This window comes from Adiantum capillus-veneris, chromosome 12, assembly GCF_014529385.1.
Source record: "Adiantum capillus-veneris isolate H3 chromosome 12, ASM1452938v2, whole genome shotgun sequence".
NCBI classification, from domain to species: Eukaryota; Viridiplantae; Streptophyta; class Polypodiopsida; order Polypodiales; family Pteridaceae; genus Adiantum; species Adiantum capillus-veneris.
This window is the reverse complement of record NC_140942.1, coordinates 127719804-127741214: the sequence shown is the minus strand read 5'-3', so window position 1 is coordinate 127741214 and position 21411 is coordinate 127719804. Positions and strand designations below refer to the sequence as shown.

Genomic DNA, 21411 nt, shown 5'->3' with positions numbered 1-21411 from the left:
GCTGGGGAAGGGGGAGGGTCGGAAAAACCTCCTGATGAGCAAAATTCTTCTTCGCCACTGCCATGCTCATCACGTCCATGCGAAGTATCCATTCCGCTTCGGGTAATGACCATACACTGAAGTCCTAGGTTCTTAAGTTCACGAGGAACTTGGCTTCTTGGGTTCTTGAGTCTTGAGGTTCTTCAGGTTTTGGAGGCTTGAGGTTCTTGAGGTTCTTCTTTTGCTTGCAATTTGTGTTAGAGAAGGATCTTCTCTTACTCGAGCTCTTCTCTTTCCCATGGGTGCACCCCTTGGCAGCCTTGCGCTCACACCAAGGTTACTTCTTTCCACCTCACGTCGATTGGCCGGTCACTAAGTGCACGGTCCGCCCTCAATGAGTGAAAAGAGAAACAAGGGGAGGCTGGACAAGCCCTTCTTTCTTGGGATTCTTGTCACTCTTCAAAAACACGATTAGGAATCGACACGCCCAAGTGGACTTGGGTTACGTGCGACTACAACAAGCAAAAAAAAATTATGTGGCTCTTTCCTTGAGTGATACAGAACACTACCAAAGCTTTGATACCAATGTAAGGTGCAGCGGAAGTGAATGTTGAACTTTGCTCAAGATGAGTGCTCCGAACTGTGCTCAAGGGTTCCTTTTACTTACGGAAGGGAGAGCCTTCCGTTCCTTTAGTGAGAGAGTGCAATGAACACAAACAAAGTGGTGAACACTATGAATGAAGGTGCTGAGACTAAGAGATAGAGAGAGAAGAATATGACAACACAAGAGTTGTCAAACCCACCTCCGAAGGCCCCACTCTCTATGGCGAGAGAGGTCTACTATTGATTGCACAAATCTCTATAATGCAATGGACTTGCCAACGATGAGGACCGCGACGAGACGGGCTCAAATCTGCAAATCTTTATCTGCTGAATTCTGACTCTATGTCGATTAATGACGACGGCGATGACGACGACATGTTGAAAACGCAGATGCTGAAATCTGCATTTTCCGGGCTGAATCTGCAAACGCTGGCTGATCTGACCATGCGGCGAGGATCAGATGCGGGAAGGTGAGGTCTGTGAGATTCGGGACTTGTTCTACAGTGTCTATACGCTGAAAACTGAAAACGCTGATGCAAAAAAGGTTATGACGCCGGAAATCTGAAAAAACGCTAGGCTGAAATGCTGGTCCAAAAACGCTAGGGCTGAATTTGTTCTGTTGCAAAAATGCTATGGTATCTGCTCGGTATCTGCTAACGCCAAGCTGATCTGCAAATGCAAAACGCTGGGGCTGATTTGCAATGCTGAAAAACGTTGGTTCTTGTTGGCTGAAAACGCTAAATTTGCTGCCAGGGGAGTCTTGCTAAGAAGGTGCTCTGTTGGACACTTGGTCCCTGCTCCCTCTTCTACCAAAAAGTGCTAGCGCTAGGTTTTCTTATATACTTGCTTGTCAAATTGCCCTACCCAGTTTCCCAACAAAAGTCACTTATTAAAAATAAGTGAGAAATGGCTAAAATAGGGAAAATAGGTCTATACACTGTAAAAATGCTCTTGATGGATTCTGACTGTAATCTGATGGTCATGCTGTGTGCAACCAGAGAATATGCATCTACTCTAAGTGCCTGGTCATGCACGGTCTACAAACAGACTCACAAAAGTGCCAGAACACTTCCTAACTAACTGAACTGAACCGAACCCATGTCAAGAAGTAGCTTGTCCACCTACACATAGGGTTAGATGTGCACGTGACACTAAAAGTGAACACGTCAATGTACAAAGAATGTAATCCCTATAGTGGGATGGGAACCATTGAACAAGGGAACTGTAAACTTTTGTTACCTCTCCTCGAAGGATACGTTGCTATCCGGAGAAAGTTTTGGAGTAACGGAACTCATTGTTTATGTGAATTGGTTTGATCAACCATTTGGAAGGTCACTAATTGATCAAGTATCATGTAGCTCTCCCACAGATTACCTGCTACGACAAGTCGAACATGACAAAAGAACCATTTTGAGCTTTCACTAAGCTTGAGTACTTCCTATGCCCACGTCCCTATCGGGTAAGGGAAGATATGGTGGTGCTTTTCGCGCAAGTGAATGAACACTCTCTTTATGAGGGAAGGAGCAAGAGAGCAAGAGACGGCTACGGCCTGTGCTCGCAGAATTCCAAGATTGAAATCTCAGATTCCTTGAAGAGCGGGTTTGCTCTTGGACTCAATCGAGAGATCATCTGGTTGAGCGTGTTCGCTCTAAGAATTTTCAAAAGGGAAGGAAATCTTCCTAGTTCATCAATGCTCTAACACAGCATGAGAATTATGTAGAGTTTTTGGGTACATGGATAACGCATGAAGTTTCAAGAAGTCGAATGGCATTTGAGATACCTTTCTTGAGCGCCTTTTGCATGCAATGTTATTTCGACACAAGAATCTCTATCTGAGATGTGTTCGGTCGCCCTGAGTTTCTCTACTTAGAAGGGAGTTTTCTGATGGTCGTTGATCATCATGTATGCTACGTGGATTGACCACTAAAGTAGCAAGTTATGGTTGCAGTATACTCTTCTTCGTAAGTAAGCCAAGTAATGAACTCTTATGTTCCAAGACGAAAAGACCTTAACCACATAAAGAAGAATATCCTTGAGATCCAAAGCGGGTTCGCTCTTATGAGAACCGAGTTTGAACATACGTTTTGCAAGCCATCATTGATACTTGCAAGGTAAATAATTCTTGATGACCTCCACAAGGAAGAGACGTCCATGGGTGTCAGGAAAACACTATTGGTAGTAACACCCGCAGGAGGAAAATGGGGACCGTGCACAAGGGATCGATCCGAAGAGTCGGCATACCTTGAACAAAGGCCCAGAACAAGTTCTCTTGTGAGATGGTAGACTCTTTTTGCCAAAGGAAGACATTCTCACATTAGAATAATGCTTTATGATTTGGACATTCCCTATGCAGGAGGATATAAGAGGTTTCGTACCCTCAAGACCATATGCTCAAGATTTCGTCCAAGTACAGATACATGGATTTCACACAAGTACAAATACCTAGATTGATTTCTAGGAAGATTATTCTTCTCATGGTTGAGAAGGCAGAATTGAGCTACAGATTCTTAGATAAGGAAACTTCCGATATGTTGGAAAGACATGAATGAAGAATTCCTACGTGACTCGTAAGATTGATGACTGGTGAAAAGATATCCTCGAGATACTAGAGGAAGGACATGAATTTCTCATAATGGAGTTGAGTACCCCATCGACTTTCGAAACGGTAAGGTAAGTATTGAGTTACTGAATTTTTGAGTTTTTATGTTCTCTTTTGAGAAAGAACCGGCTCAACTCACCATTGAGCAAGATTTGGAACTTTTTCGGTTTCTCCCCGGACAATTTAGTTACACCTCTACAATCGAGCACAACTGTTTATAAGTGAGAGGGATGTTCCTAAATTAGCTTTATCTTACAGAAAAATAATTCTAAATGAATTATTGGATTTATAAGTGAGAGGGGTTTCTCGCTTTGGACACCAGGAAACATAATTCTAAGTGAATTACTAGAATTATAGGTGAGAGGGTTTTTCTCACTTGAGACATCCGGGTACAGGTATTCCTAGTGCGTCATTCAAACTAATGACAAGAGCACTGTGAACGGGAATATCTGTAAGGCCACCAAGAACGAATACTTTTGATGCGTCACATCGGATGGGTGTCAGGGAGCATCGGGAAGAAGTATTTGACCATCCGGGAACGGACATCTCTGATGTGTCATAGGATGGGTGACATAAAGCATTGCGAAAGAGATTGTATTGTAATTTCGGTAGGAAAGGACAAGGTGATGGGTATTCTTGATGCGTCACATGGAGGGTGACGGGGGCATCGGAAAGGGAATATTCCATAGTCGGGAGGAAATTCTAAACTGTGTTAGAAGTGTGCTCAAGGATGAGCAAGCAGTTGAATGAAGATGGGTTTAGAGGAAACTTTGAGGAAAAAACAAATGCTTTCTGAGAAAGCGGGTTGCTTTTCGGGAAACCAGCAAGAAAAAGAAATATCTCCTCTCTCTATCTAAGGTGCCCCCCCACCTACCCTATTCTTGTTGGCAGGATGCTCCCTATTTCTGTCGGTTGTCAGGAGCAATAAGAGCAAACTCTCTCTTTCTCAAAGAAAGAGATGTGCCAGTGCTAGGAAGTAGAACTCTGTCGTGAGGCAGATGGAAGAAAAGGCCAGCCTTAGCCACAAGGAGAGGCTCCAGCCGCGAAGTCGACGTCGTCGGAGATGCCCATGGCTGCCCCGAGTGTACCAGATGCCGTTGAGACCGAGTAGGCGAGTTCCATCGCGGAGAAGTGCCTAGGGAGAGAGTTTCCATCGCGACAAGCTGCAATATTCTCTATTTCCAACCCTTGTAGACAGGGCTGATTTATGAGAAGGAAACTGAGAGCACACCTCTTCTGTGTTAGGATTGGAAGAGAGGATCCTCTGTGTAGAGATCTCTTCCGGGGAGTTAATTACTTTTCGAGAACCAAGTTACGCTTCGAGCGTTGAGACTTCGAAGTTAACGTTTTTCATGTTATGATCTTTGAGTATTTGTTTGTAGGTGTACTTGCTCTTCGCGAGGGAGTAGGAACAAAGGAAGGCATAAGCCTTTGCAAGGGAAAAGCGCTTTGAGGAACTAAAGTTGGATCAGCCCAAGGGTTTCACACCCTAAGTTTGGGATAGATCCACGGATCCGAGAGTGGTAGACTCTCGAGTTGTGAACCGGAAGTTGAGATTCTCAAGGCAGGACTTCTCGTCCAGGAAAGCAGAGTTGCTCTGCAAGAAGAGGACTCTGACAACCGAGTAGGAAAAGAGTTGCAGGGATGCTATGTCCTGAGTTTGGAAGGTAAGATAGAGAGGCGAGAACCTTGGTTTTCAAGGATTCGGAATAAGGAACAAACGTTCCTTGGAATAGGGTTCTACCCTAGGAATAGGAAGCTAAGGCTTCTAGGAACCATTGAGTCATATTCTAGAACGAACGTGGAAGTTTGGTTCAAGTGCCTGTATAGACTTCTCCTCAATAATAAAGATACTATTACGGGAGGGACCATCCATTTTCTGGTCCGCATTACTGTGTCGATCTTCTCGCTCTCTTTTTCCCACTTTATTTCTCTCTATATCTGCTTGCTTCAGTACCAAGTAATAAATTCTATTTCTCCGAGTATTTTTTATATTGTTATACGCTCCGGTTTGTAACGGTAGCTTCAATTACGCTACATGGGGTTCAGGTTTGGGGACCCTCTATAGGTCAGGATGGGTGGAGAGGGATGGAGAGGCCCTTAGTATCTATGATCTCTCGGTTGATTAGAGTCGAGGCCTCCAGGCCACATGAGATCATTAGAGCAGAGTTGGAAGCCCCCTTGTGGAGATAGAGGCGCTTACCAGATCAGTCTCCTTTATGTACAGCTTATGCGATACTACCATAGACAGACATGTCAAATTGGCCCTTGAGTCCTCCAGACAGTTAGCTATACAAGGGGACACATCATGCTAGTATGCACACATGGCATCATGGTTCCGGATACATGGCTTCAGCATGGACAAATTACCTCCCTTCTAGTACTCCCTTGATGCACCATCGTTGTCTCTTACACGGGTGAAGATTATTAGACTCATTCGCCAGGACCTCACCCAGCTGGGGACATCATGAGGACATGAATAGAGCCGATGCAGGAGTAGGACACAACGATGGCTTTCTATAGAGAGCATCTTCTACAACTCACACAAGATGGGTTTGTGGGACTTCGTGTCCAGGAAAGCATAGTTATTCTGCAGGAAGAGGACTCTAGAAACCGAGTCGGAAAAGAGTTGCAGGGATGCCATGCCCATAGTCTGGAAGGTGAGGTCCAGAGGCGAGAACCTAGATTCTCGAGGATTTGGAATAAGGAACGGAAGTTGCTTGGAATAGGATTCTGCCCTAAGAATAGGAAGCTAAGGCTTCCAGGTACCATCGAGTCTTATTCTAGAACAAACGTGGTAATACGTACAGTTCAAGTGCTTGTATAGACTTCTCCTCGATAATAAAGATACTATTACGGGGAGGGGGGGGCACCAGCCCATCTTTTGGTCCCCAGTACTTTGTTGATCTTCTCACTCTCTATCTCTCGCTCTCTCTATTTCTCTCTATATCCTCTGGCTTCAGTATTAAGTGATAAATTCTATTTATCCGAGTATATTCTATATTGCTATGCGCTCCCGTTTGTGACAGGGCACAAGAAAAGAACAGAGAGGTAAGCTAGGTTCACCAAATAATTTGGTTAAGGGTACTTAAGATGGAGGAGGAATTCTCTTCGAAGAGAGAGGTACCTTGAAGCTTCTAGGCCATTAGTAGTGTCTATGCCAGAAGTTACCGATGAATCAGCAAGTTAAAGCTGGTGCGGTGCGGACTGTACAAGAGAGGAGCCACTCCACTCCTTTGTGACACATTATACCTAGATGAATCCAAGATAAGCCCAGATTCACCATTAAGGGAAAGTGCAAGGTATGGACCCATGGTAGTCACCCACAAGACAATATAACCATCAGCTCCATCATGCACAATATTGACTAAATATCACAACATCTCCACTAACGTCGTCAGTGCCCAGTAGTAAGTGTCACTCCACTCCTTTGTCACAGATTGCTTAAATTGAATAAAGTCACTAATTTCTTTTTAAGATTTCAGGGATAATGGAGGGCTGATAGTATTTTGCAAAATGACTTTATAAACAGATGTGCAATGATTGAAAATTTCCTTAATTAAATTGAAAGCATGTGCTCTTTCATCTGTGTATTGTTAGAGACATGTAGAGAAAGATGAAATGTCTACATCATTTTGTTTGATGAATGATGTGAACTTAGTGCATCTAGACATCTGTTAGAGATGACTGGATACTTTTGTGAGTGCATCAAGAGTTTCGGAAGGATGAGATGACTGCACAGTGACCTAGGTGCATCAAGAGTTCTAGACGGAATGAGATGGCTAGATTGAATGATTGAAACACAAGTGTTCAGTGTGAACTAAGTGAACTGCATGCTATGTGGATGTACTGTCTTGTGGGGATGGTCATGGGCATGGTTTGCTTGATTAAAATGTGAGAAGAAAGGATATGGATCTGATTGTAACAAGATTTAGTAGATCAAGACATCCAATTAGCACGGTCTGGATGTGATTGCTAAATGCAATGATCAATATTTGTATTTGAGACCCTCGACAAAAATGTGATGTAATTAGTGACCGATGTCTTTGTAGAAGTGCTAACAAGATTTAGTAGATCAAGACATCTGATCAGCCCAGTTTTTGGACGTGATTGCTAAATGGTAGCAATAATCAAGATTTGTCTCCTAGACCGATCAACAATGTGATGTGACCATCAACATCTCAGCATTTTTACATCATTGTATCAGCATTATGCAAGAATAAAGAAAGTTCCTGAGTTGGGCATGCCACGTCATCACTTTTGTGACACCCCCCTCCCCAAAAGAATTCTAATCGCCCTCTATTGCGCCTATAAAAAAATCCACCACCAATCCAGCACTTCTAAAAAGACATCAATCACTGGGTACTTGATGCTACTGATGTTGGGTACAGATGGGTCTATGTCGACAACGATGACGATGACGATGACAATGACGACGACGACGACGACGAAGTACTGCTTGAGTCTGTGTCGACGACGAGGTGTTGATGGGTCTGTGAACCCTTATGCCGAGCCAAGGCACAAGGGGTGCTAGGTGTTGGGGTACTGTGTCGATGACGACAATGCCACCGCTATGGCTGACTGCCGGTATTGCTAGCAATGTTGATGGCTAGGAGCTGCAACCAATGACGAGGCTAGGGCTAAAAGCTATCGTCGAGGACGACGACGGTTAAAAACTGCTGGCTGATCATGCTGGCTGAAAATCGTTGGTCACGCTGGCTAAAAACGCTGGTGAGAAGGGGCTGAAAGCGCTAGGTGCTGGCCTGCAGTTCCATGTCTACAGGTTCCTCTGCTACTGTTGCTGTCACAAGACGGACACCACGTGCCAATAGAAAAGAACAGACTGAACAGACTTTTAGCACTTCAATAACAATTGAATTGAAAGAGAGAGACGACACGCGACACGGAGTGGCGAAGTTCCACCCCAGAGAGTATTGGCCCCAAACCTTGGCGCCCCTTTCGGTATTTCTTTATATTGCATCAACACAGTACAAGCCGGTACTCCAAACTTTGCACCTTCTCTAGGAAGCATGCCACAGAATGAGCCCTAACCTCATATTTAAAGGCCCTTGGCCTAAAAAGCAATTACAGTGAAAAGCCTTCAAAACTCAAAAGCTTTTGGTGCAAAAGCAATGCCAAAAAGCTGCCAGCGTAAATCACAGGAATCCATACAGCCTGCCACGTCATCAACCAACGCAAAACGCGAAATCTGTACAGCTTGCCACATCATCATGCCAACGCAATTTTTGAAAATCTTCCACGTCATCAACAGCTACGCAATTTTCGTGTGTGTGTGTGTGTGTGTGAGTCCTACTTTATTTTAATTCTTTATGTCAATTGGGGCCCCATCGGACGGGGACCCCATAAGTTGGTAGGACTTCTTCTTGTGTTACTTGTTCTTCTTAGGGTTTAGGCCCCTCGGCCAGCATCTGTAAGTTGGCTCCATTCTTTAGGCTTTGACACGTCATCAGTTTGTTACATCTCTCCTCCTTGAAAGAGAGTAATCATCCGCGATTACACTATATTTGCAAAACAACTCAAGTTAGCTCAAAAATTTCCGAGGGTCATTCCGAGGGACATTCGGAGGGACAATCAGTTTGCTCTTTTTTGTTAAGGAGTTAGCGTCTCCTTTCGGCTCTTTTGATCAAGGAGTTAGCTTCTCCTTTCGGCTCTTTTGATCAAGGAGTTAGCTTCTCCTTTCGTCCAGATCGGAACTCTTGATATTCCCGCGTAGTAAAATTAGCCATCACACCCAAACCATATTGATCTTCCACGGGAGTCTTGATGCACTAAAAATTACATACCTAGGCAATCTGACCCAATTAGGAATATTCAGTAATTGACACATCACAATACAACACAAATGCTTACATATGCATGTTACAAGACACAACAAACAGCGCCGCTGAGCACTCCGCCGAGACAAATGGTCTGCGGTATGAAGCTACTCAACGACTACCTCGTCACTCCCCCCGCAAATAACCTAAAACGGTCCGGGCCATGAGCTTAGAGGACTGTACAACCAAACGCTCCCCAGATCGCAGTCTGCGTCACTTGGAGGTTCAAGCATACAACCAAACGCTCCCAGACATCGGCCTGCGCCGTTCGGAGGTTTTCTAGCATACAACGGAACGCTCCCCAGGCATCGGCCTGAGTCGTTCCAAGGTTTTCAAACATACAACGAAACGCTCCCCAAGCATCGGCCTGCGTCGTTCTGAGGTTCAAACAATACCAAAGCAGTATATCTCACTTCTCCACCCGGGAGTACAATCACCAATCAATGAAACCAGTACCAGAGTCGAACAGTTCAAATCGGCACCAAGACAGGTTCAAAACAGATACCATCCATTTCAAACAGATTCTAAACAAGATCACCAAACAAGATCTAAGAGAACTAAAACTTAAAAAGCAATCTCGACATCAGTCGAACTCGAAGACTCGACTGACTTTCCAACCTGAAACTTGCACCACAAATTTAGGGTTAGGTTCATTCCATAGGGTCGTAGCCGAGCACAGCATGGTCCATCAGTTCTTGGACAAACAGTGTTTCTTTGGCAGCGATGATAGTCCCAAGATAGCAATCGCATTGGACCTCCAAGGTCATCTGATCGTGAAGAGACATCTACTGAGAGATGTCGAGAAATTTCAAGTTATAATCTGCTAGGGTTTCCATGGCAAGCATTTCAGGATACCCCACTCTGCCAGAAGTTGCACTCCGAAGGAAGATGTCAGAAACCATATAACTTCGAGTAAATTTTTTTTTCTTAAAAGCTTGCCAAGTACTTGGAGAATGCTGCTTGGTAGCTGTAGACATCAACGTCTGCATGGCACTGCTTCTGAGAAAAAAGTGACTTGAAACAAACCTGGATCCTTCTCTTGCAAGTGATCTTAATTGGCTTATGCCCTGTAAGACATGAGCGGTAAAGACGGGAGCGCGCCCGATGCGCGATGAAGTAACGGTGGGAGTGGCTAAAAAGTCTGGGTTAAAGGGCGACGATACCTCAAATAAAATTCATAAAATTCCAATAGCTCTGTCTTCTCTTTTGTAGGACCGGTATGCTTTCAGGAAAGCACACGCCTCATGCTCTGATACCACTGTCACAAGACGGGCACCACGTGCCAATAGAAAAGAACAGACTGAACAGACTTTTAGCACTTCAATAACAACTGAATTGAAAGAGAGAGACGACACGCGACACGGAGTGGCGGAATTCCACCTCAAAGAGTATTGGCCCCAAACCTTGGCGCCCCTTCCGGTATTTCTTTATATTGCATCAACACAGTACAAGCCGGTACTCCAGACTCTGTACCTTCTCTAGAAAGCATGCCAGAGAATGAGCCCTTGTAACAAACTGCTGACGTGTCAAAGCCTAAAGAATGGAGCCAACTTACAGATGTGGCCGAGGAACCTAAACCCTAAGAAGAGCAAGTAACAGAAGAAGTCCTACCAACTTATGGGGACCCCGTTCGATGGGGCCCCCAGTGACACAAAGGATTAAAATAGAGCAGGACCCGCGCACACACAAAAACTGATGACGTGGCAGATTTTTGAAAATTGCGCTGACATGATGAAGTGGCATGTTGTACGGATTTCCGCGTTTTCCGCTGGCTGATGACGTGGTAGGCTATACGGATTTTCGTAAATCACGTTGGCAACTTTTGGTATTGCTTTTTGGACCAGAAGCTTTTGAGTTTTAAAAGCTTTTTACTGTAACTGCTTTTCAGGCCAAGGGCCTTTAAATATGAGGTTAGGGCTCATTCTCTGGCATGCTTCCCGGAGAAGGTGCAGAGTCTGGAGTACCGGCTTGTACTGTCTTGATGCAATATAAAGAAATACCGAAAGGGGCGCCAAAGTTTGGGGCCAACACTCTCTGGGGTGGAATTCCACCACTCCGTGTCGCGTGTTGTCTCTCTCTCTCTCTCAGTTCAATTGTTATTTGAAGTGCTTAAAGTTGTTCAGTCTATTCTTTTCTATTGGCACGTGGTACCCGCCTTGTGACAGCCCTAAACTCATATTTAAAGGCCCTTGGCCAGAAAAGCAGTTACAGTGAAAAGCCTTCAAAACTCAAAAGCTTCTGGTGCAAAAGCAATGCCAAAAAGCTGCCAACGTAAATCACGGAAATCCGTACAGCCTGCCACGTCATCATGCCAGCGCAATTTTCGGAAATCTGCCACGTCATCAGCAGCTACGCAATTTTTGTGTGTGTGTGTGTGTGAGTCCTGCTTTATTTTAATTCTTTGTGTCACTTGGGGCCCCATCGGACGGGGTCCCCATAAGTTGGTAGGACTTCTTCTTCTGTTACTTGTTCTTCTTAAGGTTTAGGCCCCTCAGCCGGCATCTGTAAGTTGGCTCCATTCTTTAGGCTTCGACACGTCTAACAGTTTGTTACAGCTGCGTCTTCTGCCAAGTGCTAGCGCCCAAAGGCTCCTTATATAGGAGGCACACGCTGGGTCGAACAGGCACACTGATGTCCCCCACGACCAAGTGAGGAATAGGCTGAAAATCCCTTATTAAAAAACAAGGTGCTAAGAGGTGGTTCACGCGGCAAATTGCCTACATGCTGAAATGTTGCCCTATGCAAGAGAGGGTATGCAACTAGGATCGGTCTGGACATGCACGTCTTGCTAGAGGCTCACAAAGGTGTCAGGCTAAGTCCTAAGCTAATGACTCATGCTAGACTCTGGCAGAATATGTCCTATGCAAGAGAGGGTATGCAACTATGACCGGCCTGGACATGCACGTCTTGCTAGAGGCTCACAAAGGTGTCAAGCTCAGTCCTAAGCTAATGACTCATGCTAGACTCTGGCAAGTGAATTGCGCACGTGACATCCCCCCCGTTAAAGGTGAGGCACAATTGCCGAACTTCTATCTTGGATACTTGTAACTTCTTTGTACTTCTCATGCTGACTGCTTCTCATGCATGTGGATGCATAACCAATAAAAACTCCTCCAAACGGGTGGATACTGCGGATATAGGTACTGTTGAGATGTAAACACCGACCAACCAGGTTACTAGGTAGCCTTACCACTATCGCAGAACACCTGCCTTCGTGCTGACTCTACCCTGCGAGCAAGTATTGACCACTCGAATAGTCCTGACGTGAAAACATTGCACGTTAAGCTGAAAGGTAAGGGTGCTCGGAGGTATTTCCGAGGGTTTCTTGTCGCCGGAAGTGGATGCACGCTACATGTGAATGCAACTGCAGAAGATGGTTAGGGATCCTGTCTTCAACTCCTTCCATATCCACATAAGAGGCAAGTAGATCTTGGTACTCAAGATTTGAGTTGTCGTGTATCTAATGTCAATCTTCGTTCAAAGGCATGGCAATGAAGATGGGAGCTAGTAAGTCCATTATCGGGACTCGAAGATTTCTTCAGAAAAAAACCGAGAGAGGTTCTTTGGGTTCTTGGTTTTGCTTGGGTTCTTGATGGTTCTGGATTCGTGGGTTCTTGGGGTTCTTGGTTCTTGGTTCTTGATGGTTCTTCCCTTGAGTTCGTGAAGCCGAAGCACGCACAGAGCTTTGATACCAATGTCACATGTAGCGGAAGTGTTTAAGGATTTAGCTCGAATCTAGTACTCCGCACCAACACAAGGGAACTTTACTTCGCTTGAAAGAACTAAACTGAACTAAAAGAAAGACAGAGACACAAAAGAGAGAGAGAGAGAGAAGAGACGACACAGGATGTCGGGTCCCAAACCCTCAAGGGCACTTTCTTATTCTTGCACAATGTTGATACAATGATGCTAAATGCTCAGATGTTGATGGGTACTTGATGCTACTTACGCTTGGTACTTATGGGTACTAAGGGGTACTGCGGGTACTGATGGGTTTTATGTCACGACGATGATGTCGACGACGAGGTACTGATGGGTCTATGTTGATGATGATGACGACGACGATGAGGTGCTGCTGGAGTCTGTGTCGACAACGAGGTGCTGATGGGTCTGTGGACCCTTATGCCGAGCCAAGGCACAAGGGGTACTAGGTGTTGGGGTACTCTGTCGACGACAATGACGACGACGACGACGATGCTATGGCTGACTGTCGGTATTGCTAGCGATGTGGATGGCTAGGAACTACAACTAGTGACGAGGCTAGGGCTGAAAGCTATCGTCGAGGACGACGACGGCTAGAATCTGCTAGCACTCAAGGCTGAAAATGCTGATCATGCTGGCTGAAAAGCGCTGCTCAAGCTGGCTGAAAAACGTTGGTGAGAAGGGGCTGAAAACGCTAGGTGCTGGCCTACGATTCCAAGTCTGCAGGTTCCTTTGCTATTGCTGCCTCTTCTGCAAAGTGCTAGCGCCCAAAGGCTCCTTATATAGGGGGCACAGGCTGGGTCGAGCAGGCACACTAATGTCCCAAGTGAGGAATAGGCTGAAAATCCGTTATTAAAAAATAAGGTGCTAAGAGGTGGTTCACGCGGCAAATTGCCTACATGCTGAAATGTTGTCCTGTGCAAGAGAGGGTATGCAACTATGACCGGCCTGGACATGCACGTCCTGCTAGAGGCTCACAAAGGTGCCAGGCTCAGTCCTAAGCTAATGAGTCATGCTAGACTGTAGCAGAACGTGTCCACTTAGCGCAAGTGCGCACGTGACAATTTCCATAAATCGCATTGACGTGCTAGCATGGCAAAACGTGCAGACGCTAGCGTGGCAAGGCTGTACGGATTTTCTGTGTTTTGCGTTAGCTGTGCCACGTGGCAGGCTGTACGGATTTTCTGTGTTTTCGCTGGCTATGCCACGTGGCAGGCTATACGGTTTTGCGGCTCTATTGTTTGTAAGAGCCCTTAGGGCCTCACTCTGCAAAGCATCTCAACATAGAATCTGAGAGGAGACGACCCTCAGGAGTTGTAATGTTGTGACTCAAAATAATAAAGAAATACCGAAAGGGGCGTCAGTCTTTGGGGCTAGTACGTCTAGGCGGGGAACTCCAGCGTGCCGTGTCGACTCTCTCTCTCTCTCTCTCTCTCTCTCTCTCATTGTATCAGCTCCCATTCCCCCCCACCCCCTCTTTTTTAGTTGTACTCAGACATTGTACTAGATTCACCACTTGTAACTTTTTTGGTCTCATAGGTCACTTTGGCCTTCTGTAGACGTTAATATATCATTTCATTTCATTTCGAAACCTAGCCTTGCCTCGTCTTCTTCTCACCGAAACGCCTACACATCTCCCCTGGGCGAGGGCGGCCCTGTGGGGGGCGTTAAGCCACAAGTCCTGCCCCTTTTGCCAAGCACGGTGCCTGATTTTGACTCTGCTGCGGTGCTCGTCATTGTACAGGACGACCTGGTCCAAAGATCGCATGCGACCTGCAACTTTGCTCCCTGCTCGTCAACGTACAAGAGGTTCAAGAGACTCTCTCTCTCCCCCTCTGTCTCAGCCCATAGAAACCAAGCCTCTGCTCGCTTCATTTCTCTACTATCCCGCTGACACAGAACATGGCAATGCTTTCACCCCCAAAAAATTTAAATCAAATAAGTCCCTGATCTCACTGTGTGTTTCGACAAGAATCCCCCCTTTTGCAGCCTGATGTCGTCGTCCTTTGGTATCCCTATTGCACACAAGAGCTTTCTTGCGATGGCAACGGCACCGAGGAAGGACCCCGCCGCCCGCCAAGAAGCACAATCACAGCTCTTGAGGCTCATATTCAAGACCTCATCAGTGAGAATGAGAGACTCAAAGAACGTTAACAAAAGCTTGAAGATGAGAAGGAAGTAGAGAGCCAAGCTCTGCTTGAAAAAGCACACGCAGTCGAAGCCTCACTCACCGAAACTGTCATGGCAGTGCAGAAAGAATCACATGAAGCAACACATAAAAAGATTGACACCAAGATACAGGCGACCTTACAAGAATGTCGGCTACAAGAATCTCTTGGCCTCATGGTCACGATTGGGGGACTACACTCACCGTGGTGTACCCCGGAGAACACCCTTGAGGAAGCAATCACCAAGCTCAATGACATTCTTCAACCTATCTACATCAAGCCCGAAGATGTTGCTAGGATCAACGATACACACAGATGTGCCACCCGAGCATTGCATACTCACTTTCAAGGACAAAGATGAGCGTATGAAGCTGCTATGTCAATCTCGACTTCTCAAGGGCAAAAAGCTTTGGATTGCAGAAGAACTGACCATGAATCAACTCAAGAGCAGTGTGACATGAAACGTTTCGTGGTTTTGGTCGTTTCGGGGTTTCGAGGTTTTGAAACGTTTCGTTTCATAGCGTCAAAAACATGAAACAGGTTTCATAAACGACATTAAATTATATATTAATAAAATATGATAAATATGTATACAATGTAGCACACATGACTCTAGACTTTAATGTCCACAAGAGAGAGAGAGAGAGAGAGAGAGAGAGAGAGAGAGAGAGAGACGTGCTCACTGCTAAGTGTTCACTGCTTAGAAGCGACTTCAAGCGAGCACGATCAAAGAGATGTTCAGTATTGATGAAAGTTAAAACACAGCCACTAGTTTCATGAATCGTAACTGATGCATCATTGATTCATTTAGCAAAGTACTTCTATTGAACAAAGTTCAAACTTAATTCAATGACACAAACCATAAGTTTTAGGGACCACAATTATCTGTTAACTACAGCGTTGGGTTTCTGGAAAAAAAGCCCCAATTTTAAACGTTTCATAAAAAATGCCTGTCTGTTTCATGCGTTTTGGCAAAACGTTTCATAGGTTTTGGAGTTTCGGGGTTTCATCTGCATGAAACGCGTTTTTATGTCACACTGCTCAAGAGTAAAGCGAGCGAGCTCAAGAAGATGCATGAAGTGCGTAAGCAAGGTAAATGGACAGTCTACCGAGGTGCCAAAGCCCCTCAGCCGGTGACCCTTAGGTTTTGTTCTCTCTTTTTTCCTACTCTACCCTCTTGATGGACCCTCAGTCCTTAACTGATATGTATCAGCCCGCACTGAGAATGACTTGTTGTAATGTTGTGTTTTTGGTCGGATAGGTCATATATGACCTCCGTGGACGATAATTTTCTCTCTCTCTCTCTCTCTCTCTCTCTCTCTCTCTCTCTCTCTCTCTCTCTCTCTCTCTCTCTCTCTCTCTCTCTCTCTCTCGCGCGCGCCAGCTTGGCCCCTGTTGGTCACCTGCTGCTGAGCTGCGCCACTACCTACTGCATCGCCATCGACAACCGAGAGCTTCCATGACTTCTTCTATATAGGACCATTCTATCCCAGGGGCGGTCACTTTTTAGAATGTGTATGATATCACGTGAGTTAACCAGAGAGGATTATTAAAAGACCAAAATGTATAAAAATGTATACATACAGAAGGGGGTGGGGGTTTTTTAAATAGGCTCACAATGTAAGTATAGTATGTATATTGGGGTATTATTAATTACCTCTTGAACGCACGTGATATAGGGGTCTTTTGATAAGTGACTGCCCCGGGATTCTATCCTATCATAGGCTTTGTCGAGGTCTAGCTACAACAAGATGCACTCTTGATTGGAGAAGGATGCATACTCTATTCCTACCATTGCTGCCAAGATATTGTCATATATAGATCTCCCTTTAATGAGCCCGTGTTGATGGGGAGAGACATCTGGTGGCCGCGCCACCTGGTCTGCACCCCTCTTCCCCGTCTGTGCTGCAGTCCCCACTTGTAGGCATTAACACCCAGACCCAACCAGCACACACCCCGCACCCTCTCACACCCAACCCTCCCAAGCCCACCCGCTTTCAGCCCTGCTACGCACGCACACAGATCCAAACACATACACACCCACACACATACATACATACACGCCCACATCTCCCCTCACACTCACACAAACAAAAATACACATATACACCTACACCTACACCTACACATGCATACATACAACCCCGCGCCCCCGCGCCCCCCCCCCCCCCCCCCCCCCCCCATCATGGCCCTCTTGCCTTTGTCTTATTGATCATCTTGATCACTTTGATTACCCCCCGAAGCAAAGATTGAGGCCCTCGACATGGCAAAGGGAGCAACAAAGGAAGAAATGTCGAAGATGGACGACAAAATACACGCCTCAATCAAGGAAAACAAGAGGATGACGGACTCTGCCCATAACACCATCATCAACCGCCTCTCCAAGCTTGAGGAGGAGGGAGAAACCTACCACAAGAAAGAGAAGCATGGAAGAAAGAGAAGGAGAGATGGGAGATGGAGAGGGAGCAAGAGGAGGAGGAATGGCGGAAGAGGCGAGAAGAATGGACCAAAGAGAGGGAGGACATGAGAGAACAAATCGATCTCCTCAAAGACTCGATCGTATCTCTCCTCTCAAAGAAGGAGAGATGACCACAAACACAAAAGAAGCCCTCAAAGAGGAACTCACCAAGGCTTTGACCGCTAGCATCGAGGACCACTAAAGAGGGGTGGGTCGAGGTAGTGAAGAAGAACATCAAGGAGGAGGCACAAAAGGAGGAAGTCCTCATTGTGCACACCACCTTTGAGGAGGAGAAGATGAGACAAGCCCGACGTCTCAACATCCACGTCACGGGCATTATGGAAAAGGAAGGCTCCACCCCCGAGTCCGATGGAAAGGCATTATGCAAGAAACTCAGCTATAATGAAGAGGAGCCACCCCCTTTCATCAAAGCTTGGAGAGCGGGTAAAGACCTTACAAGGAAGAGAGCCCTCATCCTACATTTCTCCTCCGAAGAAGCACGGACTACTTTCCTTCGCAAGAGGGTGATCTTGAGAGGGCTTGATGGACCACCCATCTACCTAGATGACAATCTCACACCCATCAAGTGGCACACCGGCGCACATGCATGCCTAGAGTACACCAAGCCAGCAAGGAGGGAAGAGGGCCTCATATGAAGATAGTCGAGTCATCATCGATGGCAAGGCTATAGCATAGGGACTCACAGCCTATGGGACACTCTATGAGGAGATAAAATGGCAGTTTGGAACTGCAACGGCTCTCTATGGAGACACCCATGGAGACTAGAAGAGGTGATGCATGGTAGAGACATCATCCTACTCACAGAGACACACGAGAGCTCAGAGAGAGGTTTACCCCGAGTACATGACTATCAGTGGGAGTCTACACAAAGGAAGTGTACATGGCACAACACCTCTAGAGGATCTGACGGAGTAGCCGCTCACTTCATAGCAGGATACAGATAGTAGCCCGCGATCCAAAGGCACGGTACATGTGGATACGGATTGAGTTGTCTGAGGAGCACATCCTCTACATTGCCATTTGCTACTTTTCACCCAATGGATCTAGGTTTGCACAGACAGGCGGAGGAGAGACGGAGGAGGTTCATACACACAAAGGAGAGGGGGAGGACGATATACACTCACCATATGCATGTCTCAGGGAGGAGATCATAGAGTGCTCTAGATTGGGTGAAGTCTTCCTCACGGGGGATTTCAACGCCAGGACACAGAGTAGACAGTGTGATATTTACGACTTCGACGACCCAGAATTACTCTCCACCATGGAGGACACAGGGGCAGAGAGGATCTCCAGACATACCACCACACCCACACCATATGGGAAACACCTACTTCGCCTGGGATCACAACACCGTCTCGTTATTTATAACGGGATGGTGCAATGGCCATCTTCCGGCGGCTTGACTTGTATACCGCCATCAGTAGCCAGCGGAGGTAGTACAGTGGATTACATCATCGGCTTCAGGGAGGCAGCCCAACTGCTCACATCCTTCACCATCCCACCATTACCTATTGGAGCTGACCACGCATATCTCGCCCTCTCTTTCACTGGCTCACTTATCTCACACACACAACCTCCACCCACATCACACACCACTATACACTTCACACATGAGCTAGCCAAAGTTTACTCATCACATGTATATGAGGGGATCTACACTCGCGACCCAGACACACCACTCTCTACACTCACTAGCCAGCTCTCTACAGTTTTACACACCTCAGCCTCAGCTACTTTCCACACACTACCCATAGTGGTCAACCCCCACACTCTGCGACGATGCCCCAGAACCGATGGTACAACGAGGAGTGCAGAGATCTTTACAGACAACTACGGGCTCAACGAGCCTTGGACGAGATCACCGAGAGTGAGGTCATGCGACAGATGAAGGCCATCACACGCTGTAAACGGTGGGCCTTCGAGGAGGCGCAGGAGCTCGGCAACTTTCAACAGCCCTCACAGCCGTAGCTCCCAAACCGAGACTGCCCGACCTGACACTTGCTCCTGGTTCTGCACTGGCGGCACTCGCTCATGGTGGTTCGAACAAAGGGGCAGCCTGTCTTAAGGGATCTCAGAAGCCTTGGCCACACGTCATAAGGCTTATTCCATAGGCCTCTTAGCCCTAAACCCAAAATTAAGGGGACTTTCCATCTTCCACCCTCAAAGTATGATGTCTTCTATGCCAATCTCTCGCACCCGCAAGACCTTTCTTGCGGTGGCAAGGGCATCAAAGAAGGACTCTTATCACTCATCAAGATGTGAGGATCTCAGCCCTAGAGGCCCAGATTCAAGATCTCATCGAGAAGAATGCTCAACTCGAGCGACACCTTGGCAAGCTTGAGGAAGAGAGCCAGGCTCTACTTGCGAAATCACAGGAGGTTGAAACCTCTCTTGCCAAGACTGTCAAAGCAGTCCAGAAAGAAGTCAATGAGGCAACACATAAAAAGATCGACAACAAAATTCAAGCAACCTTACAAGAAAACCGCCTACAAGACTCACCATGGTGCACAGTCGAGGACACTCTTGGGGAAGCAATCGCCAAGCTCAACGACATACTCTAACCAGTAAATATTTTTGACAATTGCAGTTTTTTTCTGCCAATGACTTTCAGTGTAAACAGAGGAGCAGGTTGAATTCACGCACATTGACTACTAAACAGTAGTACCGTGTCTATACAACCTAATCCCTTGCTTACAATCAGCACGCCACATCCTAGCAACAATACATCTACAACAACCTAGCAACACTGTTCTGGAAACAAACTGGCAAAAGCAACTGAACCCAAACCTTCAATCCGCCTTCTGAGACTCTGCTGCACCCATATCGTTCATTCAAGTCCTTTAATACCTATTCAGTAAAAAAGATGAGATTTAAACAAATCTAGAGTGCACAAAACTCTGAACCAAAAGTACACTTTAATCACGATGGAATTTGCTGAAACCCTACCTCATCCACAAAAAATGGAGCCTTGCATGAACTGTGATTCCTCACTTCACCCTCCCTGGTGAGCTCTAGTGGTTCGCTTAGAATGGCTGCAGCATAGTCACTGTCTAAAAACCCCACTTCAACCATCCTGCGCAAGGCTCTTCCTTGTGCTCTCTTTCCCCTAGCAAAGGAGCCAGGTTAAGGGAGGAAAAAAACCCACATCAAACATAAAAGCTTACAGAAAAACACCATGGAGAGCCTCCAACAAACTGCGAAATGGGTAACATAACCAGAACTCTTTATTCTTTCCATTTTTAGTCATCTGTAGTGAGAAAAGCAACAAACCGTACAAACCTGCTGGCATCATGAAAAGGTGAAAATATTTCTGGAGCAGGTATCATGCCAGCCAACATTGCACTCTCTCCTAGGTTTAGAAGAGTAACGTGTTTTCCAAAATAAAATTCTGAGGCAGCATCTACACCATAATTTCCATGACCCCAATAAATCTGCTTAATACACACAAGCACCAAGCCAAAAACAAAAAGGTTTGAATTTAGATAAATTATAAACAAATACCATTCACAAAGATTAACTGCAAGGGAACTTTCAACAAGAAAGATGATTCTAATGCCCGTCTAGATATATCGTTTAGAAAGAAAGATATGTATACTACTGTCTAGGGCTTATGATAAGGGCTGCAACTTTGCAAGTACATGTACGGGCACACACACATGCATGCGCGCACGCACGTGCATGCACACAGTATGAACAAGAGATCAAGGGCACACCACAAAGAAGCATTAAGTGCATGGAGTACAAAAGAGCACATCACCCTAGCTAGATATGTCAGACCATTTCCCTGTTGCACTTTACATCTCTTTGGGGTTCCTTCGGCCCCGAGAAGAGGTGCTCGGATCCCAAAGCGAGGCAGGATCTACGTCAGCAATTACAGTAGCTTTGGTCAGAGGAGGCACCATCTACCACTTCTATGTTCACAATTGTTAGCATCTTGCATCAGGAGTCCAGTCGTTTGTGTAGGGAGACAGCATGTTCTATTTGTAGAGAGATTAAGCACAGAGAGCACGCTCTATCAGCTCTATGCAGCGCATCCTTCAAGAC

At 46.1% G+C, this 21411-nt stretch overlaps 1 protein-coding gene across 6 annotated transcripts in view; it reads right to left on the bottom strand.

The window, feature by feature from the left end:
- Window positions 1–21411, bottom strand: part of LOC147446489 (uncharacterized) — a 187926-nt gene that overhangs the window by 104984 nt on the left and 61531 nt on the right. For all 6 annotated transcript variants that reach the window (XM_086525696.1, XM_086525697.1, XM_086525699.1 and 3 more), the window contains exons 3-5: window positions 20647–20798; window positions 20314–20473; window positions 20155–20214 (exon numbers count right to left, since the gene is read on the bottom strand). In XM_086525696.1, the coding sequence (XP_086381822.1) occupies window positions 20155–20214; window positions 20314–20473; window positions 20647–20798 (372 nt within the window). The remainder of the gene's footprint in view (window positions 1–20154; window positions 20215–20313; window positions 20474–20646; window positions 20799–21411) is intronic.